Raw genomic sequence first — 19,622 nt, 5'->3', positions numbered from 1 at the left:
ACTGTTCAAAGGAGGAGTACAGCTTTGGAAGTTAAATGTTTTGTTATCTACTAGTGGTGGCAAGACAGCCAGTTACTCCACTTCAGCCCAGCTAGAATATATGTATTAATTTATGGTGGTCAGACTGCATTAAACAGACATAACCCATACCCCCATATAAAAGCTCACTGATGTTATTTATCTACTGAGCTATTGAAAAGCTAGGACCAACAGTGAAGGCATTCCCATTGTACTGTAAAGATCTGAATGAATTTCTTATCTCCATGAATGCAATATAAGATTTAACTAATGAGAGACATAAAATCTTAGCCTGTATCATATTACTAGGCCATTGTCTGGATCTAGATCTTCTGATAGGATACAATACCAAGATGATCATCCCTTCCCATTTTTCAACACTTTATGGCATAAGTCAAAAATTTCCCCTCCGTGATTTGATTTACAGAAGCTTGCTGGATTGTTGTAGGATTTTTCATTACAGATCAGATGGTTCTCAGAGCATTTTGTATACAAGGGAAGTTCAGAGGACAAACTTTACTTTGTATTTAAGCAACTTCTCAGCTGTTAGCACTGTAGTGTTTGATTCAGTTCATGGCACTCTTCTTGTAAGGTTGTTCAAGTTTATTTTCCCTGTTGCATACAATAGCCTTTACGATACTTGAAAATGAAGTCTCTCTGCTAGCTTTGTCTTTTTCCAATTTGCAATAGTTCACATTTTTATTGCAGCTTGCAGGTAACACTGCTTTTACTTTCTTGTTGCACCAGCTGTCATTAGCAAGTGGAATTTGTGTTTGTTAGCTCTGGCAGCAAAAGTTAAACAGGACAGGATAGTTCCTATAGACCCTAAACAGCGGTTATGTATTAGGTATCTTAACTGAGTTTTAAATGTACTGGATCAATCCCCCTGAATTTTGATATCTTATTTTTCTTCAGACAGGCAGCTAACAGAACAAGCTTTTGTACTATTGCATTTCAACCCCTATGTCTATCCATCTGTAAATAAGATAGGTATGTGCCATGTTTTTTAAATCCCTGGTCTCTCGACAGCCTGTCAATACATTTACCAACCAAAGTTGTTGAGACATGGATATATACCTACTAGAACTTGAGACCAGCTAATTGCATATATCCAAAATAATTAATATGCCATTGCAATCAGTTATACAATAGCAACTACCAGTCAGTGTCAAGCTTGGGCTGAATGCAAAGTATTGACAGATGGGAACTTTCATCTATCCCAGTATCCTGAGACGTTTAGTTGCCAAAATTCCAACTTTTACAATTACTCAAATAGCAAAATGAGAAGTCAGAACATTAAGCCAGATATAAACAAGACCCATACTAAGATTTAGTTGCAGCTAAGTCATGGGATAGCCGATATGCACAACTTAACAACTCTATTTTGCCTAGACTTAAAACCTCTATGAAGTTTTGGTTTTTCAGCCCTTGGTACAGATCAAGTCTTTAAAAAAGGAAATCTGATTTCTAACAGGCGTTAGAATATTTTCTAGCCACCTTAAGCACATTTAGTTTCAGTGCTGTTGGAAGCAAGGGAATAATCACACAGACAACAGTCACAAGTAGAAAGTACTTCTAACACTAGTGTAGATTAGAAAGTTTGGTATGTACATTCATCTGGTGCAGTTGCCCCAATATCAATAGCTGTGTAAATGCAAATACAGATCTGTTTCAGGAAGGCTTGCTTCCACTAAATCTGAATTGCACCCGTTTAAGCCACTTTTGAAAACCGTTGCCTGGTCTATGCTAGCACTTAAAAGTTTCAAAATTCCACCCAACATTTAAAAATGTGCAAATATCTCTTGTATAAAACCCCTAAACTCATCTGCAATGTGTAATTCAGGCCTTTGATCAGAGATCATTTATTGTTCGAAGTTGCACAGCGATTCTCTTAACAGGTCAAATAATTTCTCTTGATCTTTGCCAGAATTTGAATTTTAATACTCAGAGGTGAAATCCTAGAGTGTCACTCACCCACTGTACACTACTGCACCATTCACAATTGCAAGTTAACGTACACTAGATCAAGCTGTACACAACTTTTGAGGTGTATCCCCATGAACAGATTTAGATGTTGTGCACAGCTCAAAATGGGTACTTAATGAACAGTGCTGATCAAGAGTTGACCGGGATGTATTAGTAGGACTGCTTGTTATAAATTGACAGGTGTAAGTGAGGCAGCAAAAACTGAGCAGTATTTGAGACTTAACACCATCTCAAAGACTATATTATGCTCTGAGAAAAGCTACAATAGAATGAATGGCATGGCATTTGGCACATGACATGATGCGTGATCAAAAAGATTTTGTTCAGAAAGGAGAAGCACATTGTAAGATATAATGGAAGGCATTTAAGTGCTCCCATTTGATCTGTTCAACATGAATTAGAGGACATTCAAAATTAAGAAACCATCAACTTTTAGCCTCAAGAGAACACAGTTTTAAAACGCATTAAGCAATCTGAGGAAGTTCCTTGCTGCACGATACGAGCAAATAACTCAGGAATGTTAAAAAAGGATTAGATAAAAGGAAGATTTGCAGTTAGAGGGATGACCCTCATGCTTCAGAGCAACTCAGGACGAAATAGGGCTCAGGAAAACATTTATTCAATGCAACTAGGGATGGAGGAATGAAGGATTTTCACTTTCCTAAAGGTCAGGTACAAGCCAACACTAGAAGCGGGATATCAAACAAGACAGATCAAAGGTCTGTTTGGTATAGGATTTCCTGTACCAACCAATCACAGGAATCAGAGTAACAGCCGTGTTAGTCTGTATTCGCAAAAAGAAAAGGAGTACTTGTGGCACCTTAGAGACTATCCAATTTATTTGAGCATAAGCTTTTGTGAGCTACAGCTTATGCTCAAATAAATTGGTTAGTCTCTAAGGTGCAACAAGTACTCCTTTTCTTTTTGCAATCACAGGAAGTGACCCTTTCGAATCCAAAGACAACAGATACATTGGTTCTCATCTTCGCACACGGTTACCTGGTCTTGGTCCCCTGGGTGGAAAACCCGGTCGCTCCCTTGGACGCTGTTCACGCACACGGGGTGGCTGAGACTGAGCTTCAGGTTTAGTTTCAACTCTTGGCTGAAACAAGAGAACGCACACTGCTAAACACCAGATACCATAGAAAAGCTGAGATAAAAGCAGTTTACAGATCACTCGCATGCATAGCAACAATTCTGGAAGATACAGGTCCACGGGAAGAGTGTTTAGGAATACAGGAAAGTTTTCTACAAGTTCCTCTGTACCAATCCAGGACTGCAGGGCTTGCCTTTCTCTGCCAGCAGGTAGAGAACACAAACCTCTCAGAATCAGGACTAAGAGCTCTCTTGCTAATCTTATTATGCCCAAGGGCATGGCTAGAGGGAATTGTCTACAACTGACCAGGCACAGAATTGAGACCCAAGTAGCTCCATAATTTTATGTAAGAGCAGGTGCCTAAAACCGGTACAAAGAAATATGCAGAAATCAAACTAAAAACAGAATTTCTGCAGCATTTCCCGTGCCACGCTTGCACTGCACAGACTAGCCCTAGATTAATACGTATGGAAGAAACAGAATTACAGTTAATGTCTGCCTGGAGGATTCTTCTTCCAGAATACACATCAACTACAGGTAACAGCCACATCGTAACAGGAAAAGAAAGCAAGTTCACAAATCTCTAAATACAGTCTTCTCCCATGAGGAGATCAAAGAGAAACTATCTTAAATAAATAGTCCTACAGTGCAGAAGTTAGACATCTTCCTTTTCTTTCTCTATGCCAAGCCTGTGCACGAGGGAGCACACACAAAAACTGTCCCACTATTCATAAAAACCTCACACCTTGAGCCATTAAACACAAGCTTCTGCATACAAAAACTGCCTTCAAAAAGGGGGTAGAAGCTACAGAACAAGGAAGTTAGGTGACTGAAAATTGACTCTTAGTTATAGAAATTGCTGCTATCCGCTACAAGCATTCAGTTCACTTGTACTAGCCAAAGAAATGCTACCGCCACAAAGACCACATTCCTATCACCAGGGTTTCAGAGATAAGCTTGCAGAACTAAAATCCAAAAGGGGTGTTTCACTGAAGGAATGGTCACAGGCACCATCGCATGCTCATGTGGATTCAACAGTTCAAAAGCAAGTGACAGTAAAGGAGAGATTCCCACCACTTTTCCTTTGGAAACAAACTACGGACACTAGTGACTTAACCCCAATATTTGTGCTCAGAGAAGATTTTCTGGGAAAGATTACCTATTAAGTGCCCAAATATTACACTGAAGACTAATGTCTCACCCTGCCTACCACTCAAGTGGCACCTTACCAGGCACTTCCTCTCCAATATTTTTAGACTGAGCATTTTAATTATGAGAATTAGAAAAAATAAATAAAACCTTGTCTGAGTGTAGCACTGGCATCTACTTCTGCAGCAGCACCTCTTGGGCCACAACAGCGCCACTGTGATATTTTATTGTCCTGAAGTTTTAATGTGTAAAAAGTTATAGAAATAAAAGCAGCTCATAGCACTACATGGCAGCTAGAAAGGCAATCGCAGATTTTTCTTTCCTGAACAGCAAGCTACCTTGCCCTCAAAGTTACTTGATTTCATTCTTTTTTTTTTTTTTTTTGGGGGGGGGGGGGAGGGTCCTCAAGAGAAACAGTCTATCTGCTCAATCATTCACCTCAGATGCCTACTTAACACAATAAGTAGTGTGTGTCTGTCCAAAGAAATAGAGGTTCCAGCCTTATTAGACACCAGTGTGTGGTTTATGAGAAGTAGGCCAGCAATACCAAACTATCCACGTTCTTCAGCGCAAGACATACCAACTGCCTCAATTTTGTACACACCTCAAAATTAAAGAGTCCAAGCTCGCAGGGCAACATTGGAGAGGGCATATGCTCCTGCAAACTAGCATCCTACCAAATTATGAGAGGGGATAGAGGCGCCCTTGGAACTGAGAACTGCTTGTTCCATCCACCAATCTCCCTCAGTCCTCGGTTTTCTGGAAAGAGCATGAACTACACTGGAAGCCACAGAAAAATATTTCTACAGCGTGCCAGAGAGAGAGGGGATACATCCCTCTCTCCTTGGAACTGTAAAATGATTAGCAAATAATTTGTTTCTGGTAATGCCCATGCAGCATACTCAGAAGCCTGCAGTTGTTTGAGCCTTTGGGCATCGACTCAAAAAAGATGAAATGCCTCCATTCTCCCAGAATCCACAAGAGAAGAAATGAGGACTAAACAGGACCTTCTTCTGCTATTGTGATAGTCATCTTGCTTGAATCCCAGAAGCAAAAAGAGCACAAGAAGCAAGCCCACAAGACTTATTTGCCCTCAAATGTTAACATTTCATGTGTCAAAGACAGACATGCCTCAAATTGGACCATATATATGGAAAACTGAATGGATCTGCTTTGGAAGACTTCTATCCCTTGAGGTTTAAGGTCTTTCCCAGATGAGATGCCTGCCACACAGTTACCGCAAAAGGGAGATAATTTAGATGGGATACAGATAAGAATCTCAGCTTGCTACAACATTGTCTCCATGTTGACTTCTATGAAATCACTCACTTTGATTCTCACCAATAGACCACAGGAAAAATGAAGCCACCCCTAGGCCTAGACTTCTAATATTGATCCAAGATTCCCCATGGCCTTGTGGTTTTAAGATATCCACTGAGCCAGACAACAGATTATCCCTAAACCCAGAAGAACTAGACAGTTTTTCAGATTTACTCATCTGTTTAGAAAGAGATTAACTCTGCATCCTTAGAATACTCAGAAAAATCTCATCTACATATCCTGTTATATATGTCCTCAAGTGTAAGAAGTCCTATTCCAGTTTGAAAAGCTTTTAAGGCTTGGTTCTGGAGACATGAAGGCAACAACACTATCAGTCACCAAAAGAAGCACTGGTTTGAACTCATCGAAATTCCAAATTAAATACAAATTAGTGACTATTTAAGCCCTTTTCTTGGTAGGTAATCACTGCTTCAACTCAAATGGAAGGCCAGACTACATTTAAGGTCTTGTCTTCACTGCTCAGAAGAGATGTGTTTTTACCACACTAATGCATGGGAGCTATCCCATGGTAAAAACGACAATGAAGGCTTGGCAGTTCAGTTTCACTGCAAAGCAAACTAGGCACGGTCAACCACAGACAGGGTATAGTACCATGCCTTCAGTGTGGTTTTTACCTGGGGATGGCTCATGTGCATTAGTTACCCTGAGGTGAAGGGGGAATTAAACAAACAAAAAAAACCCCACACAACACAAAAATCACCTCCACATCTTCTCTTAGCAGTGAAAACATGACCTAGGTTACTCCCATATTCAGTGTTTATCTCTGAACACAAATAAGAAGGAAAGGGACACAAGTGCCTAGGTACTACAGGCTGAATATGACCAGCCCCATAGTAGTTAATGGTCACAAAAGTAATTAGTCTAAATCTAAAATGGTACTTACTAATTGCCACCTCTTTAAAGAGATATGGAGTCATAATAGGTACTTTACTTGAAAGTTAAGAGTTGGCAGATGAGAATCCTAGAGGAGTTGTCGCCCCTCCCACTCTCACTATCTTGTGGGGCTTGTAAAAAAAGGTCTAAGAACAATCCAAATGGAGGGCTATGCTTGCATAAACACAAGAGTAATTGTGATGTTGATAGCCTGAAATAAGATGGGGAAAAGGAAATGTTAATGCTTGAAAACACCCCCTAAAATAAAGTAATTGTCGTTCCCACCAATCCTCCAAGCACTGATTCTAAGCAGCACTTACAGGAGGCTGGAGAGATATTTTTCCATCTACTTCCCAAAAGAGATAATGGAGTTGAGACTCTAAAAACCTGCTTTGGTCCTATCTGAAAACGTCTGAGCAGACTTACTTGAACACAGAATCCCAATGAAAGGAAACGAAATATGACATGTCTTTCTTCTGCCATTGGCAAACTGTATATGGAAATACAGTGAAAGATGGAGGGGGGACAATGAAACTATATTTGATGGTCTGGCTTTTGTTGACATATGTAAAACAATACATCAAAGTGCTCAGAGTGCTCTCTAAACTGAAACTGAAGTGGCACAAGGAAGCAGTCTTTGGTTCTGTATAGGAACAAGCTCACTGTTCTGTGCAAACAAGAGTGGTCGTCTTGACTGCTTACTCTCCCCTCAGTGCAAGGCAGTTTAAAACTAACCAGGTTTTCCTAGCCATTACAAAGCACGAGTCCGATTTCCATGACAACCCTGTTAAGGAGAAGGCAGCACCACAAAAGCATTCCATGGGCAGCTAGTAGAAGGGCGATCCTAGCCAGTTTCCTCCTTGAGACCATAAAATGGAGAGAAAACAGGTGGTAGGAAGCACTGTAATAATGGTTTCTGAATTGTCCTACTGAAAATTGTGGCCTATTACAGTTTAGAAGTGAGCTCCCACAAGTGGCCTTAGGTAACTCATTAGGTTTCTATAGAACATTAACATTTTCAAAATTGCCTCCTTTATTTTAAATAAGTTTTTGGATATGTGGAGGACAAGAAATTCTCAGGGAAATTAAATTCTCTAGGAATTTCCCACTGACTAGGTATTTCCTCTGATCTTTGGTATCTGAATGACGTACACTACTACCCTGTCACAGAAAGTCTGGGAATTGGAAGAGACCACTGTGCTGGCAAGCAAAGGTGAACCCTCCCACCTCTCACAGTCATAAGTTGGTACAGGGTTCCATAGCAGTATAGTTAATCCATATAAATATAGAATTGAGAATTTTAATATTTCTTTTTGCAGAGAATCACCACCTCACTAGGAGAGGCTCTGTTCCTTTCTCAAAAGGAACAATTTCGTTTCCCAATGGCAGGGTAACTGGATTGGTAGTTCTGGCAATGAATGACCCCTATCGTACATACTACAATAAAATTACGGTTACATTTAACCTTATAAACAAACAATGTCAGAAAATTTAGAAGAGTCATTTCTTGATTACATGTGAACAGACTTAAACCTCTCGCCACCACCCAGAACTCTCACCTGTTAAGTGAATGTGCCTTTTAATTACTTTTTAATTGCGACATTAAGGTAAGTGCATTAACATTTAAGACAGAACTTGTGCAATTTACGTCATTACAATTTGATCTGTTAGTTTAAAGACTAAAGTAGTTGCAGAGGTAACGAGACAATCCAAGGAGTTCACAGATTGATTACCTGTGAGACTGGTGCTTTAACATGGGGTGGAATTCCAGAGGAAGAAACAGTACCACTAGGAGGCAGGTTTTTACTGGTCACTGAAGCCCAAGAGAAAGCCTGCAGAAATGCAACAAACCTAGGCTACTAATCATGGCAAACCACTGACATTCTTAGAGGGAAACTAGTCTGCTGAAAATATATTTTTGAGTCAAATCTAAGCTGTCAGTAATCATTGTACCAGGATTACAAATATAAACAAACAATGCCAGTCAGAGATAGATATTGAAGGGTTTGCAGTTTTAACTGTCCAATCTCTCTAACAGTGCAGAGCAAGTACTTGTACTCAGGTACACTACCTAACTGAACCCCCGTTCTCTGAATGCCCCCAAACCACCGCTTTCCAAAAGACAACAGTTGATAGACAAAACCGTAATGGCTACAGGGTAAGTTTTTGGTCCTAAATTTGTCTTCTGGAGAAAGAAAGAAAGAAAGAAAGAAAGTGGAAGTCAGAAGTTAAAGCTAAACAGGAAAAGAGACCAGGACCGACAGTGCTGAAGACCCATGCTGAAGTAAATGACCTCTACCTGGTTTCTGTTTCCTTCCCCCATATCCTTTCAAACTAAGTGGGTCTAACCATACCAGACGGCGCATGGTTTTTGGAAATACGGCATCCCGCCTAGAGGGAAACAGCTAAAACCCTCAGATTCATTTTTACAGCTACACTGCTAGTCATCCTGCAGGTGAAGAGGTAACTCCTTTAATTTAAAAGAAGGGCAGCGACTCCCACTTAAATTCATTTAGCTGTTTTACATCTAACTCTACATTTAAAAAGGTTTAAGCTCATAGCCACCCACACACACACACACTTCACAAGCAGAGCACTACATTTAAACAGATCATTTGTACAGCCGTTCACATTAATCTTTTAAAAATCGTTTTGACAAGTGAACTTTTTTTAGTGTTGTGGTTCAGAGAGCAGGACACTGAAAAAAAAAATCTATCCATCTGGCACACGAGAAAGCAGTTTGCATTCAGCATAACACTGAGCAGTCAGTGTTTTGGATTATCGTCTTCATCCATGTCTACAAAGTTAAAGTTTAACTAACCTTTGGAGGTTCTTGTGGTAGAGAAACAAGTTCTACAGGAGGTGGGGATGGAGATTTTTCTTCTAGCTCTTCAAGATTCTTTTCTTCTACTTCAGATTTCAGCTCCTCTGTTTTTGTTTCAGATTCCAACTCTGGCTCAGGCTCATGAGACGATTCTTCCAAAGGCTCCTCCATTCCATTACTAGAATTAGAGGCATTTTGTTCAACGTAAAGTACAAGGCTCTTACGATAAAGCTTTGCTAACATGCAATGCGGATTTTTTTTTTTCCAAATAGGCTTTCAGCTTCCTACCATGACAGCCTGTACATGGACAGTATAGGCAGAGACTATTTTTGCCCCACCTTTAGTTGCACACAAAGCCATATTGTAGTTTTATTAAAATCAAGGTGAATTTTACCATTAGCTATAATGTGAATATTATCAAGCCCACATTATGCATGTATCACTTTCAGGGAATGAACTTGAAAAGCTGGAGAACTGCCACTTAAAAATGGCAAGAGGCATTTCTGACAAGATGAGAACCAGCAAACTAGGGCTGTGAATAGTGTCTGTGTTGACTGTACACATGCAAATTTATAGTTCCCATCTCATTTGAGAGTGTGTTGAAAAAAAGCTAGTTACCAAACGAAAACCTTACGCATAATTCTATTCTAGAGACAAAAAACCAGCATCTTATTTTTCTGCCTAGTGTAAAAGAGAAGTCCTCAAATAAATTTACTGTTTTCCACTCCCATTAGCTCTGTAAGAGCCAACAGTTGAGAAAGTGAAGTTTCCTTATTGAACAGGAACAGAATTGTTTGCTAAATTCCAGCCAGTTACACCTGTGCAAGCCCCCATGAAGACAGAAATATTTGCAAAGGTGGCACTAAGGGCCTAATTTAGTCTAAAGAAACATTTAAAATAGTCTTGTGGGTAAGGCAGTAGACTAGGCTCCGAGTTCAATTCTCAGCAGTGTCATGTTTCCCAACATAACCTTGGGCCAGTCACTTACAGCCAGATTTCCAGAAGAGAGATTCCTGTCACTTACGCAACCAAATAAAGGCATTTTCATAAATGCCCAGCCCTCAATGACACGCTTAGGGAGATTTTTCAAAAGAGCACAGCATCCAGCACCTGAGCTCTTCTGAGAAACCAGCCAGATATTTTGGTGCCTAAATCTGAAAATCTTGTGCTCAATCCTTGTGCCTGCCTGATTTATAAAGCAGGAATAATGCTTCTCTTCTTCCACCTTTTGTCTGTCTTATTTAGATTTTAAAATGGTTAGGAAAAGCACACACTTACTGTATATCTGTACAATGGGACACTGATTTCAGCGGGCCAGGCCTCCCGTGCTACCGTAATACATAGTAGATATTTGTGTAATAAAACGGTGGATTACAACTAAGGGAATGGCTTAAGGTGTCAACACATACTGATTGGGAATTTAATCTCTATTTATGTTCACATTTGTCACTTCACACTTACAGACCAGAGATAAGACTAAAAATAATGAGTTACAATATCCCACAAACATACATATTTCATCTAAACAAAGTTCAGCACACACAGTTTCTGGCATATTAGGGCCATATGTGCATTAGTTTGGTAAAACAGATATTTTAGGGAATTAACTGTATTTAGGACTAAGCAGCCAAAGCGATTGTTTTCTACTGTTTAGCACAGACTTCTTACGTTACAGGGTGGCTTTCATAGTATGTACTGCTTGTATTCTCTTGCACTTGCTCAGGGGATGGCTGTCTTTCTTCCTGCTCCTCTTCAACCTCTTCTTCCGATTCTGACAGACAAAACAAGACTTGTGATCAATGTTCAAGGAAATGTCAAGCACTTTTTAGAGCACATTCAATTCTGCTCGCTGGAGAGAGTATAGATTCAACAAGTCGATATCATTTCCTTAGTGAAAATCAGTTTCCTGGCACAAAACAATGGACACGAACACAAAACCAAGATGTGTAATAAGGGAGCTAAAAGTCGTGCTTCACCACTGTAAGCAAGACATTTAACACAGAAAAGGGCAGGACACTTAAGCTCTCCAGGGATGCTTTTCACCTTTACATTTCCAAAGAGGAGACAACAGTGCTGCAATATCAGGCCGAGTGTTTTGTTTTACAACAAACACCTTTATATATGTGGGAGATTAAACAATTTACCTGCAAGTAACAGTACCAAGAAAAACAAACAACTCCTAATTCAGAAAAAGAGAACGACTGGTCGAGATGGACTTTCCAAACCACCTTATCCTTTGGGAACATTTTGTAAGTAGCATGAACCAGGGTTTGTCTACACACAAACTTGCACTGATTTCCAGGTTGGTTAGACTGGCGCAAAGCCCTGAGTGCACATTTTTATTTTGATTTAAGAGGTGGCTGATTTCAGTTGAGCTTAAGCCTGACCTTAATGGACTTAAACCTAAACCAGAACAAGTCTGATTTAAATAAAAATTAAAAAGGTCTATGCCTCCTTTTACAGCAATTTAGCTCAAAAATCAGATAAAAAACCTCATTTAAAAACTACAACTTCATATTCAGGCAAGCTCTAGGTATTTGGATTTCACTGGCACTCCTAGGTAATATTTTGCCACCAAAACTGCAGAAGGAAGGGGGGAAATAGTTTTTTCTACACCTTTCTCAATACAAGAGGGGAAGCAGATGGCTTCACACCCAACAGATCTCCAGACTGGCTGGGTTTCTTGGATGTCTTTGTCCACTATGACGCAGCCTTCAACTTGACCCTAAAGCTGGCAGCCAAGGAGGGTCCAAGAATGGATATATTTACACTCTCTAGTCCGGTCCAAGTTGCCTTCTAAGGCTCCTCAGAAAGAGAGGGAGAGAGCCAGCAGTCTTTCTAGACATGAGTAAAGGCTACACAGGTTGTGAATCTCCCTAAATAATGTTCACCATGCATCCATATAAAGCACAAAGTAGGTTTGTATGGAGTGGAAGTCTTGCCAAAGCAAGAGGCACACAAGTTGAACCTGGACTTCTCCAGTAGGTCACAGAATCAAAGCAATTAGCTACAAAAATGAGATGAGAAATGCTGTACCTCAATCAGCTACTGTGAATGAAATAAAACTACACATTTAACACTGACTATACCCATTAGTTGATCACTTGTTTAAAGTGATTTAAAAATTTGGCCAATGATGAGACAGGGAGCTCTGATCTGGCCTTTAACAGCTGGAAAGAGCTGAGAGTGCTCAAGGGGTACCACTATTTCTATAGATAGGCATGAAATATTTGGGTCCACAAAAGAGAAAGTGAGTGGCTCCAATGGTCACAGCATCAAGGTTAGCATGTGCTCTTGACACATGGCGCGTCTACTCTTAATTGCCCATTAAATTGGTAAGTGAGCAGAGGTGCTCATTCAGGAAACCATCCCTGCAAATCCCTGTTGGATATTACCAAACAGAAAATTCATACTTTGTGGAAGGCTGAACATTTAAATGAGTGGAGGACTGTCCTCTAGCACTCAAACATCTGATCCAGCTTCAGGGCTAAGGTCACAGTGCTGAGTAAAATGTACAATTAAACTTTGACTTGCTTAACTGACATGGCTTTTGACAAACAGGGTTAAAACAACAACTTTTAACTTCCAAACAACTTTTAACTTCCAAAGTTGAAGTGATACTTTAATTTCCAAGTTCACTGTTGCTCATTTCGTTTCCATTCTTAATTAAGCTTCTGCCAGATGTAAGAGTGTAACACCATCAATACGTAAACTGTATCTATACTGGGTCCTACAAAAGACATTCTGCATATCACAGGAGCAAAATTATAACCCTAAGACTAAAAGAAAAGGAGTACTTGTGGCACCTTACAAACTAACAAATTTATTTGAGCATAAGCTTTTGTGAGTACATGAATACAGACTAACACGGCTGCTACTCTGAACCCTAAGACTCCAACTCTAACAAAAATTATGTACAATATATAGAAGAGAATATAAGAGCACTTATTTGTCTAGAGACATGTGAAACTCAAGAGGCTATTTGCCAAGGAAAATGAAGAGAAGTATAAATGAACCCAAGGCACACAGAAATTAAGTTCTCACCTTCATCAAGTTCAGCCTCAGAGTCTCCAAATACTTCATCTTCATAGCGGAATATATCGTTATGGACATAGAACTTATTTGGAACAGATCCCTATGGAAGTGAAAAGCATACACATTTATAAGTTACTTGAACAGATGGATGAGTGGTCTTTACTGCTGACTGACTAGATCCGTAAGCTTTGTAACATCACTCCTTACTTCAGATCCACGTTTCTAGTGCAGTTACCATCACAATACGAGCGCCAACTACATAAAGTTCAGTACTTTTAAGATAACCTTTGATGTCTACCCATCTCATTAACGCAGGTTTGTACGTGGCTATTTTTCTTAAGTACACAAATAACCAAATCCTATAGCTGCGACCAAAGTATCAGTCAAAAAACTTCAAGCGTTAAGATAAATCCTGAGTGTTTATATTGACAGTAACACTATGCTTTTTAATTACTGAATATAAAAATTCATTTATTTCATGGATACTCATTTGTGAGACTTCTTTCCAAAAAAGCTATTTGACCTTTTGCCATTTTAAAATTGAGGCATTTATTTGTGCTTCTACTTAGAAAAAAAATGTACAAGTTAAAGGAGCTACTCAAAACAGGTAAGTTTTACACAGCAGCAGAGTTCAAAGAATCTAATAAAGGTTTGTAATAAAAAGGAATACAAGCATCGGGAATAGGAAACTATTCTTTTTTGTACTGCATTCTTTTATATAAGTATCATGTAAGTCATGACCTGTGTTGCTTAAACCAAATATCTGTGTTTGTCTATGGTGGCTTTGCATTACCCCAACACTACAGGAGGAGTTGAATAAGATTAAGTCAAGGGTGTCAAACTCATTTTGTGAAAGGGACAAATTACATTTAATTATGGTCTGTGGGCTAACTCTATAAAAGTCAAGGCCATATGAAGTACTACCTACAATCTAGTGGGCCAGATCCTACCGACAGGCCAGGTTTCTGTCACAGATTCAAAGACTTTAAGGTCAGAAGGGACCATCATGATCATCTACTGACCTCCTGCACATTGCAGGCCACAGAACCCACCCATCCACTCCTGTAACCTCTGGCTGAGTTACTGAAGTCCTCGAAATATGACTGATAGACTTCAAGTTACAGAGAATCCATCATTTACATGAGTTTAAACTTGCAAGTGAACTTTTGCCCCAGGCTGTAGAGGAAGGCAAAAAAACCCCAAGGTCTCAAGTCTTCATAAAGTTCAAGGCAATCACGTTCCAGTACATACTTACTTCTGGAGCCAGAACAAAGGTTTGCATAAACTTCCTCATTGGTTGCCCATTGTTAGACAGTTCCCCCATGACCTGCACGACTACACCGTCACTCAAGGTTGCATGTGCATCAACATGACGAATCTTAGTGTGACATTCACTGAACTGTAGGGACATCACCTTCTTATGAATCTCCTGGAAATAAAAATAAAGATCTAACTTTAAAACTAACTGTAACTAGAATTTAAACAGAGCTCATATGACAAATTATATTAATTATTTGATCCTGAGCTAACCACTCCCTTCCAACTCAAAAGGAGATAAGGGAACTTACTAAATGCTATTGGCTGAAACAGAGGCTACAGCTTAAAAAAAAAGCTATACCCACGTTCTCCAGCAGAGTTAGCTGTGAATCAAAAAGCTCTGGTAAAGCTCATTTTTACCTAATTTTCCAGCTAAGTTGCTAAAGGCAGTAGATAAGATTTTCACTTTCCAAGGCCAACCAGTGAGTCAAATGATTCATTTGTTTGAAGAAAAAAAGAAACCCCATCACTCTTCCAAGGTATTTGTACAAGTCCCATAACACAAGTATCTGAATACCGTAAATTCTACCCAGGACCCCCCGTGTACTATATGACATCTTTGTAATTACATAGTTCTCCTACCCAGGAGTGTGAAAGTACTAGACAAAAAAAAGAAAGTGACCACACACTGCCTCAGAACAGCACTCAGAGTTGGGATTGTCAAGTCAACCGACGTTCCCCTAGGAAGGTGGGAATGGGACAGGAGGGGGAGAGAGAGAGAGAGAGCACGCGCTTATTTTCTCAGGTTTTACTTAAATGTTTAATAACCAAAATAGCATAGCCACAAAGCCTACGAGAAAATCTAGAACCTGACAAGACATTCCAGAAGCGTACAGAAACACTTGAGTCAATCCTGCATTAGCTCTTTGGCCAGCAGATACATACACAGACATTTTGTACTTAATATTTATAATTCAAATGTCAGCTAAACGTGGGTGATGTCAAAGTCCTGCATAATGGTGTATGTCTGAATTGCAGAGATCTAGCACACTGCTAAATACTTCCAGCAAAACACCAGTTCCCCTCCCAGAAATATACGTTTTCACTGAAGTCACTAACATACTTAATGCAATAACTATCCCTTTAGGAAAGCAAAACAGCAACACAACTTGCTACAGTTAATATTATAACAGATTTACAAAGACCAGCTGCAAAGAAGAATTAACTGTCAGTGTAATTTTTAGGATACCTACTTCACTTCCATAATTACACATCCAATAGCAAAGAACAGTCTAATTTTGAATTATTAGCAATATTAGGCTACCCCCTCTTAACATGGCTTAAAACTAATACAGCTGTGGGGATAGTTTCCAAAGATATGAAGTATGGGACTGATATGCCTCCATATAAATTTTGATAGCTCTGTCGTAGCATCCAGGTTTAGTATTATACATGCATGTCAATAGCTTGCTTGCTTGACCTATTCTTCTCACAAAGCTCTGTTGATTCTCAGTCCCTCAATCTCATTTTCCTTTCAATGATGGCATATATGCACACATTTTTAGAAACACCAGGGCAACACCTCACCTCTGTTGCACTTGTCCTTAGAGTTTCCCCTAACAGTCATTCTGTACAGCATGATTGCCAAATATGGCAGAGTTAGACACTGCCTGTGATGAACGGCATTCCATGGAGATAGTAATTTTATGGAGCAACTTTGCCCCAGGATAGCACGCTGCCCTTAAGGATTAGAAACTGTGGACTTAACTGAGCTCTTGATCCTCTCCCTGACTTCTCTGCTAACAATTTCGAACCCTGTAACATTAAGTATCAACAATCTCCAGTGACAGCCAATGGAGTCAAGACATTTAATAATTTACACTTTTCCTTATTACCAGTCCACTTGGCCATTCTTAAGGGATTTCAATCACACAGTAGAAGATGATATGGAAGATAACAGAAGGTTTGGCACTGCCTTCATCCTCCAAACTTTACATTGTAACTATTACTGATGATGAAAGTGGGTATACATTGCCAGTAAAAGCTACTATGCATGGCACCTGGCAAGGTGAGGCCCAGGGTCAGCAAGCCTAGGCCGTACTTCTGGAAATTCTTAACAGGCAGACTAGAACACAACATAATATCCCTCCCGTCTATAGCAATTGATGAATGCTTCACAAAGCAGAACAATGATGTACCAACCTATGCAGTAACTCTATTCAGAGGAGAATTACTTCTGCACTGTCCGAAACTGTTAAACCTGGAGAGCAAGAGATCAGGCAGACTGAGGTGTGCAGGATGAAGCTACACATAAATACCCGGTTACTGACTGGTTGAACAAATTCTCCCCACCACCACCACCGCACCTGAAACTCACAGGTACACTGACAGCATTTTAAGACAATCACTGATAAAGTATGAAAGATCACATGAGCACATTCTGTATCTGTAGCCAACAGGTGCAGCTGCAGTAGTGTTAATTTAAGCACGAATGAAGACAATGCTAAATAGTTTCGAGAGTCCACAAGTCCTGGCCTCATTTACAATGACAATTTAAGAACTGTAGTTCATCACTGTAGCTGCTCCACCAGTGATATCAATGGTGAAGGGTGTAGTGGAGACAGGACTCTGGTGTTTTAACATCACCTGCCTCAAGAGATGCGATAATGGTACAAATGCCAGAGTCCTGTCTCCACTACACTCTTTACCGATGCATAGCCACCACCTGTATGGATGAAAGGATCTGACTAGCAGTGACCAGGAAGGGAAGAAGAAACTAGTGAGAAGCTAAGACTGGCTAAGAAAAGGAGAGGTGAAGGGGCAGGGAAGGCTGTTCAGAGCACTGTGGAGTATACCGGCCTCCTTCACAAGGCAATAGCACTAAAAACTGCTGCAGAAGGACGCTTTCAAGGGCTGCATCAGCTGACGCAAGCGAATCCTTCCAGTAGGGCCTCAGGAAGGTACAATCTGAGCACCAGAAAGCAGCCCACCAGAGCCTGTCCACAGAGGCCTTGCGGTACTTTGCCTAGGATGTGGTCACCACTCAAAAGAATCATGAAGGTTCTATGGGCAGGAGAGATCAGCAGAGAAGCAATGCCAGATGAAGGGCCTGATTCAGCAGGGAAGAGTTATTTTGACAACTCCTCCCCTCTGAAAAAGCACAAGGACGTTTGCTTGTGGATAAGTAGATCTCAAGTACTGAACAACTGTCCAAGGAATGCCACCTACCTCTACTCTGGCCTTGGGACAGATGTTAGAGTCAAATATCCTGGCTAGCAAGGAAAATCACTGACTGTCTTGGGAATAAAACTTGGGCACATTTCTTCTTGAGATATGAAATAGGAAGAGATTACACCACTGTGCAAGTCCCAACCTTCTAGGCTAAATAACAGCCACTTTCCATGACAGGACTGTTTGCATGCAGTTTAGACAAGGGGTAAAAAGTAGTCAACATGAGAGAGTAATGCAAAACAAATTATCTAGATGAAAATAATTACCTGTGATTAATCAGTTTTAATCACACTGTTAAACAGAATACCAATTTAAAATTATAAATATTTTGGATGTTATTCTACATTTTCAAAAATATTGATTTCAGTTACACAGAATACGAAGTGTACAATGCTCAATTTGTATTATTTGTTATAACTATCTTTTCTTTACACAGTGCAAATATTTGTAATAAAAAATAATTAGAGTTATCAATTAATTGCAGTTAACATGCAATTAAAAAAAAGTTAATTTGTCTTGAATTAAACGAACGTTAATCACGCCCAGGAGGCACCATGCTCGATGGGCACTGCTGCGTGCCCCCAGGGCAGGAGTGCCCCTTCTCCTGCTGCCCTGTTCCACTGCTGCTCCTGCCTCTTCTCCCTGCCACGTAGTCACCCCTAGCCACGCTGCTCCAGACCAGGAGCCTGCCTCCTGTCTGCTGCACAGAGTGGGGGCAGGGAGGGCTGATGTTGGGGTGTCTCCCTCCCTCAACCCATGTACCCGGTCACCACAGAGCTAGGGTTGGGGGACAGGGGAGACGTGAGTGCTGCCAACAGCACCTGCTGCTGGCTGAAAAAGCGTTCAGAGTCCTGAGTGCTTTGTTTAAAGAGACAGCCGTCCTCCATACACACACACCAAGAATATTTAAATAAATGGTATTCTATTATTGTTTATAGTGCGATTAATTGTGACTTTTTTTAATCTCGCAATTAATTTTTTTAATAGTTTGACAGCCCTAGTAAAAAGCAGGGTCTTACTTTAAGGACCCTGGTAGAAGACAGTGGGGAAGCCTAAGGATGGGTGCCTGAACATCAAAAGAGCTAGAGCACCCTCTCAAACCCATCTTGGAAGAAAGCCAGTATGGAGGGGATAGTGATTTTCTTCACAAGGATGACAGAATCTGCAGCAAAAGGTAAAAAGAAGCCACCCTCTAACAAGCACAAAAAGTTATTCTTCATGGAAACAGAGAAGGTCTGGTCAGAAATCGCTAGTTGTGAAAGGAGGGAGTTTGAGGGAGAGGGGAGAAGAATCTCTGGAATATACTTTCCCTGGTAATCACTGGTCGAACTTAGTGGAGAGGTGGTCGACAAACCAAGTACGTCTTTGCCACCCTAGGAATAAGGAAGTCTGAAAGCATAAAATCCTTTTGACTTTTTGCAGAACTGACCACACCAGGGGAAAAGAGGGAAAGCATAAACTATCTTCCCCATCAATGATCTGGAGAAAGCACCCTGAACCCAGGTATTGGGTACAATATCTGGGAACTGGGGCTCTGCCACTTGCTATGAAGAAGTCCATCAAGAGAGATGGGGATCAGGAAGGTACTTTGCTGAAGGGCTCCTGCAGAGGGTAGTGGTGAACCATTCCCCAAGACAGGAGTTTCTAGTGGAACCAGTCTGTTTGGGAGATCACACACATGTATGGCTTTGCAAGAACTCAGGTCTCTCTCTGCCCACGAAAGAAAATATGTGATTCCTTCTGGAATGATCGGTCTGGGTTCCCAACATGATTTTAAAAGACCACCGAGGCCACCTTGTCTGACTTGATTGG

At 40.4% G+C, this 19,622-nt stretch overlaps 1 protein-coding gene across 2 annotated transcripts in view; it reads right to left on the bottom strand.

Annotated features, from left to right (window-relative positions):
* G3BP2 (G3BP stress granule assembly factor 2) overlaps positions 1–19,622 on the bottom strand; it is a 55,733-nt gene that overhangs the window by 6,965 nt on the left and 29,146 nt on the right. The window contains exons 4-9 of one of the 2 annotated variants that reach the window (XM_073340346.1): positions 14,578–14,751; positions 13,332–13,422; positions 10,956–11,058; positions 9,285–9,465; positions 8,197–8,295; positions 3,004–3,106 (exon numbers count right to left, since the gene is read on the bottom strand). In XM_073340346.1, the coding sequence (XP_073196447.1) occupies positions 3,004–3,106; positions 8,197–8,295; positions 9,285–9,465; positions 10,956–11,058; positions 13,332–13,422; positions 14,578–14,751 (751 nt within the window). The remainder of the gene's footprint in view (positions 1–3,003; positions 3,107–8,196; positions 8,296–9,284; positions 9,466–10,955; positions 11,059–13,331; positions 13,423–14,577; positions 14,752–19,622) is intronic. The other variant, XM_073340347.1, reaches the window with a different exon arrangement.

Source organism: Lepidochelys kempii, chromosome 4 (assembly GCF_965140265.1).
Source record: "Lepidochelys kempii isolate rLepKem1 chromosome 4, rLepKem1.hap2, whole genome shotgun sequence".
In the NCBI taxonomy this organism is placed as follows: Eukaryota; Metazoa; Chordata; order Testudines; family Cheloniidae; genus Lepidochelys; species Lepidochelys kempii.
This window is presented reverse-complemented; position numbering and strand designations above follow the sequence as displayed.